Genomic DNA, 19912 nt, shown 5'->3' on the forward strand with positions numbered 1-19912 from the left:
TCTATTGTGATCTGCCGTGTTTGTTGTGCTCATTCACAACAGTAAAGTGTTATTATTTGACTTCCTCCATTGTCCGTTCATTTGCGCCCCCTGTTGTGGGTCCGTGTTCCTACACTTTCACAACACTGCAACTTTTGTCTGTTGCACAACCAGTCACAGCTTCATGGTGGAGTGGATCACAGAAGAAAACACATATCACAACTGGAGTCTCCCATGTACCTTCTGGCAAACTGGAGCTGACATTTCACATCATCTTTTGAAGAAAATCCACCAACTTTGGGAGCATGTGAAACTGAGATGCTGACATCAGAGCTTCTCTGTACATAGTTTGGTAAAAAAAACAAAAACAAAATATGTATCTATAAATGTGGTTGCTCAATCTGTGCAGAATTCTGACCAAATCTGAGACACTTTGGGGGGAAAACTACACAAGGGAACTCACACATGGGTTGGATATTTAGTCTACTGGTTGAATGACCATTTTCCCTATAGAACTGGACTATAGTCCACTTGGAACTGGGCCAATTCCTGTTTTTTGAGGTGGGCCACAATCTTGTATTTATGTAACCTTGCGTCGCTTCTCCCCACTCTGGGCTCAAACTCAGTCCCTGGGATAGAAGGCAGGTACTCTAACCCAACCCATGGTCTCTAGTGTCGGTTGCTAAAGCGTGTTTTCGTCTTGGGGAATGAGGGCTATTTAACTTCTCCACAGCGCCACCCACTGGCCTCAGTTACATTCGCACCTCTCCAATGAGACAAACAAAACAAGACTCATCAGTAGATGACACATCCCCTCCAGTCCCCACAAATCAGTAATATAAAGTGTCGGGGGATCACCCAAGTACATGTTTATGCTAAATATGAAGGAAACTGGTCATCTGGTTCTTCAAATATTACTTTAACAAGGATGGCAATGAAAATATCTTGAATATCTCACTGTGGCCTTGAAAGTGACCCCAAGGTCACTGTCATCGACTGGTCTTGGGGGGGATCACCCAAGTACACCCTTGTGTTAAATATGAATGAAATTGGTCAACTGGTTCTTGAGATATTGTGCTAAGAAGCAAAAATGGACAGACGGACATATTGATCATTATATCTCCCCATAGTACATACCGGGGAGAGGGGGAAAATAAATGTGCCACGGTTTGATTGAAGTGATCCAACCTGGATAGGTATGAAAGCACCTTTAGTGAGCCAGTTTTCAGTCAGTTTTGAAGAAACCTATAGTAGACACAGTTCCTGTGTCATCACAGTTGGACTAAAACAACTGAAGTCTCCCTTGATAAGGTTGCTGACTGAAGTACAGGATCACCGCTGGTGACCAGTAACGAGTAATATGACTGATGTCCATGAGCTCAGTGACAAGCTGTTGACTCCAGTCAGTCCACCTGATTCCCCCGACCAGTAAGAAGATAATCTCTTCATCCAAAACCATTACTGTTTCTGCTGGCCCTCAGATTAACACAGCAGGGGTTCTGTGGTCACCTAATGGATGCCATCTAACCATATGGCGTGAAGCTCCAACAGGAACTTTATAACATGTCAATACAAAGTGCAAATTTACACAGTTTTGGAGTGTAAATTGGAAAATGTGGGTTTAATTCTTGGTGAAAACTTCATGTGTTGTCTCCAGATTGAGCAGGTTTGGGAGTCAGTGTATGGTTCAAGACCCGTTCAACATTCAAAAGCAATCGGGGGTCTAAACCACAACTTTTCATTTAGTGGACAACCTGTTCCAGCTGTGGTCAAATACTTTTATGAGCAAGAAATACACTATTAATGTATAAACGGATTAATAAAATGACTTCTTGCAATAATACTCACTAAAATATTTCTACAGACACTTCTAATGTACTGTTTACATTAATTATTCCAATCAAATGTGATTTTGGTAAACTCACCAATCCTCTCAGTAAATAAAGTTGAACTCCTGCAATATGATACATATTGTAGTACTGTATATTGTTCTGTCACCTGATGAAAACCTTATTTCCACTTCCACAGCAAGACATTGTCTGTCTAAGTGGCTGGAATTCTGACCTGGGAATAACTGTGGTTCTATAGAAATTCCAAAGTTATTAAGTTTTTTTTTCTCATAAGTATTTTGTTATTCACTAAAATAATCTGTTCCCAAGAAAACCTTTATCTTGTAAAATGCATTTCACCTTATTAAAGGGTTAGAAGCAGCCAAATGGTACTGACCTGAGTATGACCAGCCAACATCCTCCGGAAGTTTCCTCAGACCTCGAACCAGCAGCTCTGCAGCAACAACTAAAGGAGAGCAGGGAAAATTTGTGTCATTTTGTATACTTTGACTTTTTGGAGAATATACAGTTATACATGTTATTGTGGTACAAAGTATAGGAAGTAGCAACAGTCAATGTCAATATGAGTAGGTACAGCAGTGTTTGGCACAGAGCAAATATACAGTACTGTACATTTAATTTCCTATTTCAAATACTTGTTTCATTACATTCCTCCCACCTCGATATGTGTATGAAATTTTGAGTGTCTTCTCTTTGATTACTTTTTTGTGAGTGGGAAAATACCCTATAGATGAATATTTATGGTATAAGTAAGACCCTTCAGCTGAGGTGAATCTGAGGTGGATCTATATATTGATTTGGCCCAAGTTGTAGATCATATTACATGAAAAATGGGCAGGGGCGGGTTTGAACTGGGAACCTTCCACACTGAAAACAAGTGCACTTAACTGCTTCCCCGCCACCGCTGCATGAATATTCATGGTATCATATGGTTATGTATTTTGAGTTGGCAAATTGTGCTGCATTTACAGAATTGTTAAACCGTATAAGTCAACCTTTAAAATAAACTCTACCGAAGCCCAACTTCTGACCCTGCCTAGTTTTTGAAACATTAGCCTGTTTGTGTGTTTTTCTACAGCAATCCACCTAATCTACCCATCTTTTCAGGACAGACAACACCAAATAATCCAGTCACATAACTCAGCTTCCCTCTACCCAAGTATCTTTTGTCTACCCAGAGTGATCGTCAACTAATAATAAAACCAGATCATTTATAGTTTTGGTAGATGAACACGATGCATGTCATTTAACTTTTTTTAGTTTTGTTTTTTACGATGAGCAACAGTAACAGTGGACATGCAAACCGGCAGCAATCTGTTCCAGTGGAACACCTAAAATGTGTTTCCAAATCCAAAGGGTTACTGTAAAGAACTGAAGACACCTCCCTTTACCTTTGAGCCAAAAAGTAGCCTGTGTCACTGCAAAAACCCAAAATCTTACCAAGTGTATTTGTTGACTATCAGCAAACACAAATCTAAAGTAGAAACAGGTATTTCTCATCTTTTATCTTTCACGTGGTGTTGTCCCAAGCAGAACTCCACCCCCACCCCCGTCTGCAAAAAGAAACAAATATCCTACATGAAGATGAAAGCTCTGCGTGAAGCCAGGTGAAGGTCATGCACTTCTAGCTGCTATATTGAGGCATCACTGTTGCAAACTGTAATCCTATTGTTTGCTGTACACAACAAAGAGATAAGGAACACACAGCGAACATCACATAAACACTCACGTATGTACAACGCCGCTAAGTCACTTCTGAGCCACTGATTCATATTGTTTCAGTGCAGCTGTACAGTGAATCCACAAAACAATCTATCATCTGTAAATTTTTCATTTGGCAAACTCCAATACAGCCGCAGCGACGTGGGGATTTATATGGAAGTAAATCTGTGCCACCAGAGTTTGAATTTTTTTTAGCATCAAAATCAGACTTTGAAGTTGAATTTCTAAGGCTGCATTTGTTTAGCATCAAAATATTCACCCTCAAAAACTTAAACCTAAAAAAAAAAAAAAAAAAAAAAAAAAAAAAAAAAATTTCAACGTCAAAAATTCAACCTAAAAGAATCCAACCTCAAAAAAATTCAACCTAAAAAAAATTGAAAAAATGAAACCTCTAAAATTAGAAAAGCAGGGAGAGGCAATAGATCCATCTCAATCATCCAACGTAACAGATTTACTACCATAAACGTTGGATGATTGAGACAAGGATCGATTGCTTCTCCCTGCTTTTCTATTTTTTGAGGTTTCATTTTTAGAAGTTGAATTTTTTTCTTTAGGTTGAATTTTCTGAGGTTGAACTTTTTTAGGTTGAATTTTTGAGGCTGAATATTTTGATGCTAAACAAATTCAACCTTAAAAATTCAAATTCAAACTCTGATGGCACAGATTTACTTCCATAGATTTAGTTGTGCACCTCACACTTGAAGATGACCCCCCCCAGTTTCCCTGTGGCGCTTTACAATCTCTTTTCTGCATTTGGAGGTCAAGCAGATAAAAACAGACCTTTTGAAGCTTTGAACAAGTCTGAGCAAGGACTTACTCCTAAATCCACTTAAAGAAGTAAACTGCACTGCAATGAGAGCACATTCACCCACAGCTGAACCCAGAACACAGTTTGAAGTACAATCGGAGCCGTAGCGTATTCACTAAATGCATCGGGACTTGTCCTCAAGTCTCAGAGTAAGTTCAGTGAAAAATTTGTGCTGATTTTTCAAGCCTTATTTCTTTAATTTGTTTAAATGGACCTTAAATCAGAGTGCTGGTGTCTCTCATAGTGTGTTTGTTGTGCATTTCCTCAACACCCAGGTAAGTTTGAAAAAAAACATCACCATTTGAGACCTTTTGTCCTTACTGACAGACTCAAAGTGCGAAAGAACTTCAGAATTCATTCAGTGTTAAATGTGAAGTGGTTACTAGTTTTCACATCACTCAAAAAGCCATTTCCTTCTCTATGTACTTTGAAAATCCACAATAATTGCTTCCTGGAAAGAAATTACATTTTGAGAATTTTTTTCTTCTTTTTTTTCTGCTGGTGTATGGTTCAACTCCTTTTGAAAACAGTAACACAAATTCATGACACACATGATAAAGACTCCAGCCTTCTATCCTCTTATGTCTGAGCCACAGGAGGTCATACTGTGAAGAGACGATACAAGAGGCAAACAAATGATAGAGGAAAAACGGCAAACACTAAAGCCTGCACATGTTAAAATCAAGTGTGGCGGTAATACAATGCACTGACTTCAACCAAACGGCAATTTAAAACAGGAGAGAGAAAGTTGTTCCATACAACACTTACAGCATAGAAATCTGGAAGAATGTGTAGAAAATCCACACACTCTATATCACAAAAACGTCACCAGTAATAGTATACACAGAGAACCTTTAAAACCTGTTTTCAAATTACAAATGTTAAAGTTTAACCCCTTAACGCCTGAATTTATATAGCTGTATATAAAAAAATGTTTTGTGTGTGTTTTTGCCTTTAAGTAGATGGTAAATAATGTTGAGATTATTAATTTCACTTTTGCACAAAAAATAAATAGTAATTTTGGTATTTTGGTAATGACTTTATGTTATAATGTTATAATAATAATAATAATAATGGTATGTTGCAAATTTGCGACAACAGGCATACTGGTCAATTTGGTATGTTGCATATTTGAGTCAAATATTGTAGCATATATGCGACAACAGGCGTTAAGGGGTTAAGGATATTGTAGATTATAACTTGTTTTCTCACAAATGGAATTGTGTGTAAAATGGCTATAATTCCTCAATGGCCAATGCAATATCTTGCCAAAACCCTCGAATTTAAGCTGGAGGTGTACCCTTCAACCACACCTCGGTTGTACCATTTCAGCTTCACTTTGGTGATGTACAGAGGTAAAACTGGCCAACTACTTATTTTGGGTTGTCACAATACTTGAATTTCAAACTCAATATTGATACCCAGGAAAATATCAGGTACCAATAACATTGGTGGAAAAAATGAGAAACAATTGAGGCTTTTTTTTTTAATGAAAATTAGAACAGCACAAACAATCATATTTGTAAGTGGTCAACAAACAAAAAAGGACATTTTTAGGTTGTATGCAGTAGTGCAAATTAAGAAATAAAGAAATATATACAGAGAGAGAGACACACTCATACACACCCAAAACAATGTATTAACAACTTAATTGTCTTCCTTGTAAAAACAACTAAAACTTGAATAGACAGTGGTTTGCAAAAGTATTCAGCCCCTTGGTATTTCACGCATTTTAATTTGTTTATGGCGTTTCAAATGCAAAAAGTAAATCAGGCTTCTCAATATAAAAATTTCTAAAATTATCTTCCTTAGCCTCAAACTGAAAACAAATCTAGTAATTAAAAATATAAAAGCCAAGATGATGGGTTGCATAAGTAATCAACCCCTTTGGTATAATACCAGTAACTGCCAGTTTTCTTCAGACAAGTCAGGAGATGGATACATGAACATTTCCAAGTCACTGAATATGTCTTGAACTTTATTTACATCAGTTATGAAAAAATATAAACAATATGGCACTCTATGGTAAAGCCACTGTATTACTGTGTGTATCCATACTGTCCAATTCCTGTTTTCCAATGCCAGATTCCAACCTGGGACCTCCTGCAAGAAGGTGACAGTGCTAACCACTCCCCCACCACATTACCCATCTACACACATTGATTTTTAAATAAGATTAATTGAAACAACTAACTGAGGTACTGACTGATCTGCATATTGCAGAGAATCTCATAAAGGACATTTGACCAATTGTGACCAGAAAGGCACCAGAAATATCATCACATAATCATGTGATAATGTATAAAAAGTTCCTGCAGACATCGTGGTAAGTGGCTATGGTTACAACATGTTCCATGGAAATAGAGCAGACTGGACCAACACATGTAGCTACACTCTGTAGAGCCACCTCCCAGACCTAGCACCAGTCCACCTAACCTATTTTAAGATGTCCACTCAATAAGAGATGGTTCAGACATCATGCCATAATGACATGAAGCACTGGAGAGATGTAAAGCAAATGTTGGTCATTAGTGATATTAGAATGACCCAGTGAGAATGAGGGAGTATTTCTCAGGGTAAAGGGCAGAAGCCAGAAGATACTGGTGCTCAACTTTCAGACCTCAGTGCATTAGTGACTGGACTTCATATCTACAAAGTGGCCATGCATGAGCCACTCGGATGATTCTCTGCACTAAATCACTCCCCATCGCTTTATTGTTGTGTTTCCCAGGTGCTTCAGAAAATGGACATGAACAGCTAAAGTGACTCCAGCAGCAACAAAGATCCTTCTATATGACTGGCTCAAATATAAAGTAAAGGTCAACAGCATCTTTCCAGGGTTAGGGTTATTCATGTAGTTGTCTCCAAACCCCAACACCAACAACAGCTTGTCTAGTAGGACAATAAAGAACAAGACCATAGATGTCAGAGTGAAACACAATAATGAGCACAAGGACAAACCCAACAAGGGTTTACAACCCCTGGCAAAAATTATGGAATCACCGGCCTCGGAGGATGTTCATTCAGTTGTTTAATTTTGTAGAAAAAAAGCAGATCACAGACATGACACAAAACTAAAGTCATTTCAAATGGCAACTTTCTGGCTTTAAGAAACACTAAGAAATCAGGAAAAAAATTGTGGCAGTCAGTAACAGTTACTTTTTTAGACCAAGCAGAGGGAAAAAATATGGAATCACTCAATTCTGAGGAAAAAAATTATGGAATCATGAAAAACAAAAGAACGCTCCAACACATCACTAGTATTTTGTTGCACCACCTCTGGCTTTTATAATAGCTTGCAGTCTCTGAGGCATGGACTTAATGAGTGACAAACAGTACTCATCAATCTGGCTCCAACTTTCTCTGATTGCTGTTGCCAGATCAGCTTTGCAGGTTGGAGCCTTGTCATGGACCATTTTTTTCAACTTCCACCAAAGATTTTCAATTGGATTAAGATCTGGACTATTTGCAGGCCATGACATTGACCCTATGTGTCTTTTTGCAAGGAATGTTTTCACAGTTTTTGCTCTATGGCAAGATGCATTATCATCTTGAAAAATGATTTCATCATCCAAACATCCTTTCAATTGATGGGATAAGAAAAGTGTCCAAAATATCAACGTAAACTTGTGCATTTATTGATGATGTAATGACAGCCATCTCCCCAGTGCCTTTACCTGACATGCAGCCCCATATCATCAATGACTGTGGAAATGTACATGTTCTCTTCAGGCAGTCATCTTTATAAATCTCATTGGAACAGCACCAAACAAAAGTTCCAGCATCATCACCTTGCGCAATGCAGATTCGAGATTCATCGCTGAATATGACTTTCATCCAGTCATCCACAGTCCACGATTGCTTTTCCTTAGCCCATTGTAACCTTGTTTTTTTCTGTTTAGGCGTTAATGATGGCTTTCGTTTAGCTTTTCTGTATGTAAGTCCCATTTCCTTTAGGCGGTTTCTTACAGTTCGATAACAGACATTGACTCCAGTTTCCTTCCATTCGTTCCTCATTTGGTTTGTTGTGCATTTTCAATTTTTGAGACATATTGCTTTAAGTTTTCTGTCTTGACGCTTTGATGTCTTCCTTGGTCTACCAGTATGTTTGCCTTGTATTTGGTTCAGAGTTTAGACACAGCTGAATGTGAACAACCAACATCTTTTGCAACATTGCATGATGATTTACCCTCTTTTAAGAGTTTGATAATCCTCTCCTTTGTTTCAATTGACATCTCTCGTGTTGGAGCCATGATTCATGTCAGTCCACTTGGTGCAACAGCTCTCCAAGGTGTGATCACTCCTTTTTAGATGCAGACTAACGAGCAGATCTGATTTGATGCAGGTGTTAGTTTTGGGGATGAAAATTTACAGGGTGATTCTATAATTTTTTCCTCAGAATTGAGTAAGTCCATATTTTTTTCCCTCTGCTTGGTCTAAAAAAGTAACCGTTACTGTCTAAAAAAGTCACAGTTACTGACTGCCACAATTTTTTTCCTGATTTCTTATAGTGTTTCTTAAAGCCAGAAAGTTGCCATTTGAAATGACTTTAGTTTTGTGTCATGTCTGTGATCTGCTTTTTTTTCTACAAAATTAAACAACTGAATGAACATCCTCCGAGGCCAGTGATTCCATAATTTTTGCCAGGGGTTGTATGTCAAGCCAGATACCTGGAAGTCTGCTTCAAGCTTCTTGGATACTAAAGTGTCAGTCACTGTACAATTCTAATCATGTAAACAAAAAAAGAAGATAAAACATGTTGAAACAAAGCAAAATGTCAGAGTGTTAGTTTCTGCTCCTGAGTTGGATAATAAAATCTCCTTCAGAAAACTGACACTGTGACAAAAACATTGAAATCTCCCAATTTAAATAATGAAGCGGCTATTTCAAGTCTTGTTATATCAACATAAAAGATTTAGATTCTCAATATTTTGAAGATACCAATTTTGACCATAAATAAAATTTACTAGTCATATTTCAATCAGGTCTAGAGCTAATGTTGTGGTTTTATTCTAATGTTCAGTCACACTAAAATGTGGTCCAAACCCACCGAGCACAGGGTGATTATATTTCAGATGCGCACTCAAACCATTCTGATATAAACACTCAGATCCTTTTACGTCAACTTATCATGTTAAGCCCATTTTGTTAATTTTGTAATGAAGCGTGAAATTTCCTCTCCATGGTGTATCCACTTGCTCTTGACCTGTAAACCTATCCTTTAGTCACTGGTTTCTTATGTTTCACATTATACCGTTCACATTTGATTACTAGGAAAAAGTTTATGCCACTTCTTGTTGATATGGGGTCAGATACATACCATAAAACTCAACCTCTCCCTCTAACTCTATTGAATTCAGGTGGCATAACTGGTTCCTGAAGAGAAGTTAATATAAGATAAACTTTATTTATCCCAAAGGATATTATTTTGCTGAAACAATAAACAATGTTTTTTAAATACAGTAAGTACAACAAATTTATGCAAAATGACGAAGACATTTGCACAAGATGTTTGACAATTTGCACGTAACTCTGAATAGCTGAATAACTTTGTTCATTATGTATTCATCTGGCAGAAGAGGGAGGAATTATACAGTCTGACTGCCACAGTTAGGAAAGACCTCCTGTGGCGCTCTGTGGTGCACCTTGGTGGTCTCAGTCTATGGCTGAAGGTACTGGACATCAGTGTGGCATGCAGGGAGTGGGAGGTGTTGTCCAGGATGTTGAGCATTTTCCTCAGCATCCTCGTCTCTGACATCTCCATCACAGGTAGCTCTCCTGATGAGCTTACTGAGTCTGTTCATGTCAGCTGCCTTCAGCCTGCTGCCTCAGTACAATACAGTGTAGAAGATGACGCTGGAGACCACCAAGTGATGAAACCCAAAGAGTTCCCGACACATGGAAGAAGGTCGATATGTGTAACTTCCGTTCTGACATCAGCATTACATTCCGTCAGGCAATTTAATTGTTGGCCATAACATTCTTTACCTACAGGCTGTGTAGGTTGATCAGCAAGAAAACCAATCCTCTGGGAGCAATCACAGTCCAAAATGGCAAAGACAGCCATTTAGCTCACCATGATATGTCAGTAATTTTAAAAATATCTTTCTAATGTGAAAACAGCATTAAATACATAAAATACTGAAAGCACTAAAGGACTGATAATGGTGAAAATGACAATACTTTTTATGTTTGGTTCTTGACTTTTTAAGGTATTTTAAGTTTTCGCCTCATTAAGGTGACAGTTGTTGGGGTGAAGAATTTGCAGGCGGCGTGTTCTGAGTGTTGGAGTAAGTGACTGGTCCCAGCTGAATGTTAATGAATAGAGCATCACGTTGGAGGACAGGACTCTGAGGTCTGATTCAGCCCCTGAGCCTGAGATAATGGAATCATTCATCAGCTGCTTTTGCACCAACATAATCTGAGCTGAGGTGATTGCATTTGTTTTATTAAATAGTGCTCTGCCCTTCTGTAAAGTGCTTCAACCCTCTGTGCAGAGTTTATTCTGGAGCATGACATCTTTTTTCTTTCCATAGATCTTTGTGATCTTTTAAGGAAAGAATGATACATTTTAAAATAACATGATTATTAAATAACTTTTAAAAAATTGATACAACAGAAAATGGTGAAGCAGATCAAATCCAAACAATTTTTTGTTAAAATCCAGCCACTTACGTTTTTAACTTGTATCCATGCTTAAAACAAACATTCTGGCATTGTAATGGTCTCTGGTGTATCCCACAACTACACACTAAGAAAAACTGCATTGCTGATGAACAACAAACAGTCATCAGCTAGTGATTTTGCAAATCCAAGTACTTAAGATCATTAACAGCTTTGGCTACCTGGGAATAAGACAGAACATACTCTGAAATGTCCATCAGCTGCTTTTGGAGTGTTTCAAAACCAGGACATGAAGAACAACTCTTTTATATCAACTGCAAGCATGGATCACGTTCAAGAGGAACTTTAACCACCAAGAAGATTTCCTTCAATGAAATTTTCTCAACAGCTTGAAGATTAGCTGCCAGGAATACTGGGATGAAGATCAGTACCTCCAAATTAAGACCACGGTCTTCTGTCAGAAAAGAGTGTATTGATCCCTCTGGGTTAGGGAAGATTTATTGCCCCCTATTGGAGGAGTTCAAATATCTCTGTGTCTTGTTCACAAGCGGCAAAAAATGGGGCATGAGTTCGACAGATGTTACAGATGCTGCATCGGACCACTGTGATGAGAAAAAAAAAAAAGGTTGAGCCAGAAGGTGAGGCTCTCAAATTACCAGTCAGTATATGCTCCTATCATCACCTATGGTCATGGTATATCGCTAATGCCTGAAAGAACAAGGTCGCAAATACAAGCAGCAGAAATGAGGTTCTGCTGTCAGGTAACTTGGTTTACACTCAGGGACAAAGTGAGAAGCTTGAATATCCTGGAGGAGCTTGGAGTACAGCAACTGTTTCTTTGTATCTATAGGAGCCAGCTGAGATGGTTTGGGGTATCTGGTGAGGATGCCACCTGGCTGACCTAGGGAGGTCTTCCAGGTATATCCAATAGAGAGGAGACCCCGGGGAAGACCTAGGATACTCTGGAGGGATTGTGTCTTGGGAACAAATCAGGATAGCCCAGAAGAGTTAGATAACTTGGCCGTGGATGAGGAAGTGTGAGGTGAGCTGCTTGACCTGCTGCCACAGTGATCCAGACTGACAGAAAATGAATGAATGAATGAATGAATGAATGAATGAATGAATGAATGAATGAATGAATGAATGAATGGGTACAGAAACCAGAGCAGGATTCTTGGTTCTTGATTCTAGCCCAGTCCAACAGTATTAAAGTCATCATCAAGAAGAAGAGTCTACAAGGTAGGACATTCTCCAAATGGATGGCAATCAACTTCGATGAAGATCTTTCACAGAAGCTTAAGTACAGAAAACAAGGGGAGGACTGAAAAAGTGACACAAGGACATCCTTAAAGTAAGACTAAAGAAGAGGAGCGGATCATATACTAAATATAGTACAACAGGAGTTGAAACAAACCAAGACCTTCTGCTCAAGTCTTCTCTCCCTCCTGGACTGAGCTGTCATCTCTGCAGCAAGGCAATTTGCTCATCAGAGGCTGGACTCATTCCACCACACCAACACAGCCACTGATGATGGAATACAATCCTCAGTCTCTTCCCTCGGATAAGAGAAAAGCTCATCGATTAATTTCCTCATCAGAAATCTTCCTTCAAATTTCAATCAGGATTAACATAAACCATGAAAACAAAAAGAAGATTAATCTTTGCACGGCACACACCACAACGCAAGGCTGCGCATGAAATCGCCAACTGAAATTACATCGACATTTTTAATGTTTTTGGTTGTTTATAGCGGATTTATTATTGAGGATGTTTCATTTAACATGCTTCTGCTGCCTCTTCATCAATTAAGAACATGTGGGTGGTTACGCAATGTCCCCACAAGACTGTTTTTCCTGTGCAAGAAGCTCTCTGTGAACACATGGCAACTAAAGTCCCCTCGATTTCAAGATGGTTAAAATTACCTGCCGTTAAAAGGAAACTACTACCAAGCGAAAGGACTGATGAACACACATCTGTGTCATATAACTCCTGAGACCTGTTGATTTCAGGTCACGAAACACACACCGATTCAAGGGCACATACCTCCAAGCGCCAGACTATAACTTATATAGCATTCAGCTGTGTTCTGAGCCAGCTGGTTAAATTAATGCGTTTAACTTCTCTTCGATCATCTCAGTTCCTCAGGCTCAGATTTGTTGGAGACAAAATACAAAAAGGACAAAATAATAAGAAAGAGAGAGTATAATCTGCAGGAATATCACTAAACATTTTTACTATAATGTTTGGTACCAACACAGTCTATATTAATAAAAACTTCACATTTTTTCCATAGTTTAAAAGCATTTTAATTCATTTAATTAGATGGCAGAAACCCTCAATGCTTATGACATTTAATTCTGTACTCAATATGAAAAGTTGTTAGGAATTAAATACAAATGTTTGTTATTTATATCATGCTATAAAAAGCACGCAGTGAAACCTGTTGCTTGGTTGGTTGATGATGAACTTGTCAACCTCATAGGACGAGCATCCAGAGGTATGAATATCACTGCCAACATGGTTGAACTCTCAAATTGTAACCACATACAGATAAACCGCTGATGGCTTTTTCTTTTAAAAGTAAGCCCTACTCGGGCCACGAGGCTCACTGCCCCACTGCTTATCCCCGGATACCAGAGCGTGAAGCGGATGAGAGTCTATGCCTCCCCCTGGATGGAATGCTAGTCCCTTAATCGACTCGACAAAGAGCACAGCATCATCTGCAAAGTCAAGGCTAGTGAACCTTTCCTCCATCAAAGACACCCAAGCCATCAGATGTCCTGACTCTTGAGTACACCAAACACCCAGTAAAGACCAGAACATATCCCTGACAAGTCCAGGAATTTACTAGGAGTAAGTCAGGGGCTCTACCTCCACTCCACACAACATTGACCTGTGTGTCTGTCGGCTTTGATGTCCTTCACCTGAATAGGAATCCCACAATGCAGCTGGATTAACCCAAATTTTGAGCAAAGCCAATTGAGTCTAATAATAGATTAAATGCAGTGTTGAGGCTGTCATTCTCAGCATCTGTGTGGATGTTAAAATCGCCCACTATAATTATCTTATCTGAGCTAAGCACTAAGTCAGACAAAAGGTCCGAAAATACACAGTAGTACCATATCACCCAATAGAGCGCTTCGCTCTCAGACTGCAGGCTTACTTGTAGTTCCTAGGGTTTTTAAGAGTAGAATGGGAGGCAGAGCCTTCAGCTTTCAGGCTCCTCTCCTGTGGAACCAGCTCCCAATTCGGATCAGGGAGACAGACACCCTCTCTACTTTTAAGATTAGGCTTAAAACTTTCCTTTTTGCTAAAGCTTATAGTTAGGGCTGGATCAGGTGACCATGAACCATCCCTTATTTATGCTGCTATAGACTTAGACTGCTGGGGGGTTCCCATGATGCACTGAGTGTTTCTTTCTCTTTTTGCTCTGTATGCACCACTCTGCATTTAATCATTAGTGATTGATCTCTGCTCCCCTCCACAGCATGTCTTTTTCCTGGTTCTCTCCCTCAGCCCCAACCAGTCCCAGCAGAAGACTGCCCCTCCCTGAGCCTGGTTCTGCTGGAGGTTTCTTCCTGTTAAAAGGGAGTTTTTCCTTCCCACTGTCGCCAAGTGCTTGCTCACAGGGGGTCGTTTTGACCATTGGGGTTTTTCCGTAATTATTGTATGGCTTTGCCTTACAATATAAAGTGCCTTGGGGCAACTGTTTGTTGTGATTTGGCGCTATACAAATAAAATTGATTTGATTTGATATTGACTATTTATGTTAATGCATCTATGTCAACACAAAATACAGTATATGTACGCATGCTGAAGATGAAGCCTGTGATCAAGCATTTTACGGTATGCTGTTGGAATTATTTATGCAAATTATCACTGTAATTAGCATATTTGCATATATGTCATTGTATTTTTGCCACCAAAATAGAATCTAAATTTCTTGTTCTTACACATTTTTGAGTAATCACCAATAGGAAAGAAAAAAAAATTTAATTTAGTCACTGTTCGAGACATAAAAATGCATGCACACAGACGGATACCATATAAACACTATGCAATCATCTCATCCGAGCCATGTAAGAAGTCCTGGAACATAAATTAATTTATGCTTGTATGAGCCTATAGGCATGTTGGAACCTTTTGTATGAATTTTTAGTACTGCTGGTGAAGCTGCAGCACAGGAGGTTTTCCTGTCATCTCCACAGGCAGGCTGGGGGAAAAACAAGAAGAGCTTGACAGTGGCATCCAGCAGCACAGGGCATCACTTAATGAGATTCGGCTCCATATTAAACTAAGGATATTATTCTACTAAATGCTAAACAAAGCATCCACTGTTCCACGGGCATGTCACGGCATTAAAGCTGCAACTTAACACGCGATCAGATAAGGCTCCAACTGTACAACAGTGTATAAAGTGTGTTTTGTTCTAGAAGGGTTTGTGTTACCATGAAAATCTGGGGTCTGTGTTGTAGGTGGTAATATAGATGAACAGCTGGACGGGTTAAAAAAAAAAAAAAAAAAAAAAAAATCACAGTGTCAGGTAACGTCGTACTACCTCCAGCCAGATGGCAGGCCACAAATTCTTCTGCAGCCCGCTGGCTCCACACCAACCCGGTAAAACCAGACTCTTTTGATGTTTCAAAAGTGGCCACGGTTTGTCATAGAAAGTTTCACCACGTATGAGTTTTTGCTACCATTTTTTTATTCAGTGGGAGTGGAGCAGTGGTGGACACTGTTCAGCTAATCCGATAACCGCTAATTATCAAAGCTAATGTTTTTGTTAGCGGATTAGCTTTTCAGATAAGTTTTAAAACCATCATCGGACCAATTATCTTCCGATAAATTTTAGTTCCGGTAACTTTCAGTCTGCTAACATTTTTTTTTTTTTTTGCTGGTAAAGTGAGCAAAGTTTAAGAGTAAAAAACATTTGTAAACCCTAAAATCAAACATTTTAATCCCTGTCATGTGCAGATGAGTAGTTTTTAGCAGACTGCCTGTCGCTTGCTGATAACGTCATCATTAAGCTCAAGACGTGATTGGCCGATCGACGCAGGGAGCATTGTGGGTAGTGTGGTTCAGGTTCACTTTGGACGTTACACTGTTACCAGCCGCTCGACACAAACAAAACGGACTAATTTTAATATTATTTTATTTCTTTGTGGCATGGGATAATTTAATTGCCAAGACTCGTTGGGAGAGAGGATGTTGGGAAGGTGTCGTAGCACGGACCCACAACAGGGGGCGCAAAGGAACGGACAATGAATAAGCCAATAAGTAACAATTTAATGTTGTGACAACACACAACTAAACACACAAAATATATATAGTCAATTAACACCAGGTGACGTGTGGGCAGGCTCGAAGATAGAAGACCCCCGACGAGAGATGAGCCGCGTCCCACACGGCTTCCACCACCAACGGTCTGAAGAACACCGGAGCCGCCAAGTCCCGAGTCCCCAGGTGGCCTCTGTCTTCGGCTGTCGACCCTGGTACTGCTGGTAGAAAACAAGACAGGATGGATGAGTGTGAAGTCGCACACTTAGTAATCCACAGTCTGCACTCAGTTAGGAGGGAGCACCTCCACCTCCAATCACACACTCGTGCAGCTCCTGCTTAACCACTTATCTGGTTTGGGGTGTGAGGCGAAGCCGTCACTGATCACACCAAACGCCAATCCCACAGATAAGGACAAACACCACAGGATAACGGCTGCAAAAGAAGTTCAGATATTACTCAACGTTTTGAGACAGCAGAGAAAATTACCTCTTCGGTAGTCGATTTCTCGGCGGGGAGGTGGAGTTGCAGTCCGGCTTATATAGTGGTGTAGATGAGTGACAGCTGGTGCGATGAGTGACAGCTGTCACTTCTTCTGGGTCTGGCGCCCTCTCGTGCTTGGAGCCCGCACTCCAAGCAGGGCGCCCTCTGGTGGTGGTGGGCCAGCAGTACCTCCTCTTCAGCGGCTCACATAACAGAGGAGACATTTTTTCACTGTTTACACACCGTTTTGGATAATCAGGATGCCTTATGTGGAATATTTTCTATTTTGGTTGTTTAAGCCGCAGGGTTCAAAGCGTGTGGAAAAGCAGCAGCTTTTAGTTTGTAAATGATACTGAGATAAACTGTGACTTCTAATACTGTGTTTTACTGCTTTTGAAAGATGATGGCAGTGTTTGGGTTTTTATTTTTTTATTCATTAATTTTTCATGTGTTGTTTTTGTTTGTGATCCTTGAATTTACCCAGCAGCCCCTGCGGCACTTAAAGTGAAACTGGTTTATCAGAAGCCGACAGTGTAATCTGCTGTGGCCGTGTCCGAATCAGTACTAAAAGTTATCGGTTATCTGTAATAAAGATACATTTTTTAGCAGTTTATTGGTTTAGTGTCATAAAAGATAACTTTTCAGTTATTGGATTAATGGTTATCGAAGCTAACTTTTTGGTTAGCTGTGCCCACCACTGGAGTGGAGACAGTTATGGAAGTCCGGAGTTAAGCTTCGGGATTGCGATCTCAGCGCATCCTGCAACTGCAGTATAAAGCCAGGGACATCTTTAGAGTACAGAAAATATGAGGGAGGTAGGTAGGTAGGTAGGTAAAAAACTTGTAGGTTTAAAAAAATTAACCACCCTGTACCATAAGAAGAAACAGTTTTCTAACTCACAAAAAACATCAGAATGACAAAAACAGTTCAAAGAAAAGAGCAACTTCAACTAGACAGTCATTCATACATAGGTCTTGGTCATGAAGAAAATAGAAAAGTTATTGACAGGTGTAATTTGCCCTACTGACAGTGCCTTAAACATAGGCAGTTATAGGACAGTCAAGTTCTTGAAAGATCTAAAATATTAGCTTTGAAAATGTGAACACACATACAGAGAAATACAAAGTGGAGCTCTTCCAAAGATTTTGTGTGCTTGCACATTTGCGTGGTGATACAAAAACCTGCTCACCATCTGTTCACCTCTCCTAAGATAGAAGAGTAGTTAAGTCCAACATAGAACCCGACGCTCATCGCCAGATACTGTAGCATGAAGCAGAAGAGAGTCTTGGTTTTCTGTAGTGTGATACATCTGTTTGACTTACAGGTCTCATAAACCTTAATGTATTAGGATTTGAGATACTTATCAAAATGCCAAAAATAAAAAACACACCAGTTTGCTATGTAAAAAGCAAAACAAAACCCATCAATGCCAGTTTTTAATGGGTTCTTCCTCTCAATAAGACTGATCATTTTAATAGGTCTTGTTGCAAATTGTTGTCATCTTTAGGATTGGTGTTAATGAGCCAGTAAAAACACCTTTATGTTTTGAGTTACAAGCCAATCACACTGAGGCTAAAGTTAAGTGTACAAGGGTCAAGTGTGCATATTTCCTTCCACATTGTACCCAGGGCTGAGATATTTTGGAGCGCTACAGTTGCCTGCTGGGGACTGGCCTCATATCTTTGTCTCAGATCGCACCACACAAGTGAGACTTGTCTCATGAAGGATCTATGAGTAAGTGATACACACACAAAGTATCATATCTCTCAAAGGCACGCATGATGGACACTCATGCAAACATCTGTTTTTTGCACAACGCAGGTAACCAGACAATGTGACGCAATCAACTATAGCAGAACTGAACCACCAGATGTTCATACTAATGTATGAATAATTGAATTTATTGTTAAACAAATGATCCCATTTGATCTGTGGAAATAAGGGGCATAAACTGTCGTATAATCAGGTTGCTAATTTCTCACAGCATTGATGGTATTGCACAATGCACGCACGCACCATCACACCGGTGATGACTATGACACCACCCACCCCTCCACATGAAAACCTGCAGGTCAAATATACACTGTGTAAAGTAGGAAGGAGGACCGGGGGACTCGCTGCTAGCCAGCTGGTGCACGTGTTGTTTCACGTTGCTACCCAATTGCCCCCTGTTGATCCGTGTCTGTTTTCTGTACATGCAGCCAGCACATTCTGTTTTATCTACTGAGTACATATGGCTGCACATGTCCACCTTTGGTTACGAGGGAACACTCTCTCTGTATGTGTGTGTGTGTGTGTGTGTCTCACTACTCTGCCTGTCTAGTTAAAGCAGCAAGATGCACCATTTCCATCTGCTTTGTACAAAGTGAGAAAATAGTGCACCCTGCGTGGCGTGAGCATGCATGTATGTGATCAGTAATCGCGTAGAAGCACAGCATAGCAGAGCCGCAACCTTCTACACCAGGCCAGGATTTAAAATATATATTAATAATGATTTTCTGGTATCTGAAAGATTGATTGCTTTAACAAAGACAGCCGAGTTGGAGGTTGGATGCAATTTAAATAAGCAGAATAAGAAAACGAAGAAGGAGAACTGAAAAAAAAACAAAAAACATCTGAGATGCACAACCAGTCCAACAGGCCTCGGACATTTTCATGCTTATTTATTGCATTATTTATTGCTTGTTCAGATGCATAAGTATTCACTGCTATGATTCTGAAGGTTTATCAACAAATCATGAACTCTGCACATAATCTAACCACTTACATTTATGAATGGAATATCTTCAATGGAGAATCCAAGCAACATGATTTCCATCAGCAAGCAGTGCGTGAATAAAGCAAGTTTCCATGACAACAGCTTAAAGCGTCATGACAACAGAAGAGGCCCCGATGGTGTGTGGAACACCCCAACTTCCTGTTAGCTTCCTGCTCTGACTCTCGCTATCGCCATGGATACAAAGCCATTCCCCCACCGCTCTACTTTTCAAAGTTGTGTCACACCCCCGATTTTTCAGTCGCCGGGCCGACACAACAAATGCACACAAATTCTACACAAAGGAAAAGTTGCACTCACACCTGAATACCAGTGCACATAAAAATGAGGATGTGCACATTTGTGTATTCTCATGCACACAACGTGAGCATTAAGAACGCTGTCTTAGTGTGT

At 39.7% G+C, this 19912-nt stretch overlaps 1 protein-coding gene across 2 annotated transcripts in view; it reads right to left on the reverse strand.

Moving 5' to 3' along the window:
- ptprz1b (protein tyrosine phosphatase receptor type Z1b) overlaps positions 1-19912 on the reverse strand; it is a 76163-nt gene that overhangs the window by 44842 nt on the left and 11409 nt on the right. For both annotated transcript variants that reach the window (XM_034163189.1, XM_034163188.1), the window contains exon 2: positions 2206-2274. In XM_034163189.1, the coding sequence (XP_034019080.1) occupies positions 2206-2274 (69 nt within the window). The remainder of the gene's footprint in view (positions 1-2205; positions 2275-19912) is intronic.

This window comes from Thalassophryne amazonica, chromosome 22 (assembly GCF_902500255.1).
Source record: "Thalassophryne amazonica chromosome 22, fThaAma1.1, whole genome shotgun sequence".
Classification (NCBI taxonomy): Eukaryota; Metazoa; Chordata; class Actinopteri; order Batrachoidiformes; family Batrachoididae; genus Thalassophryne; species Thalassophryne amazonica.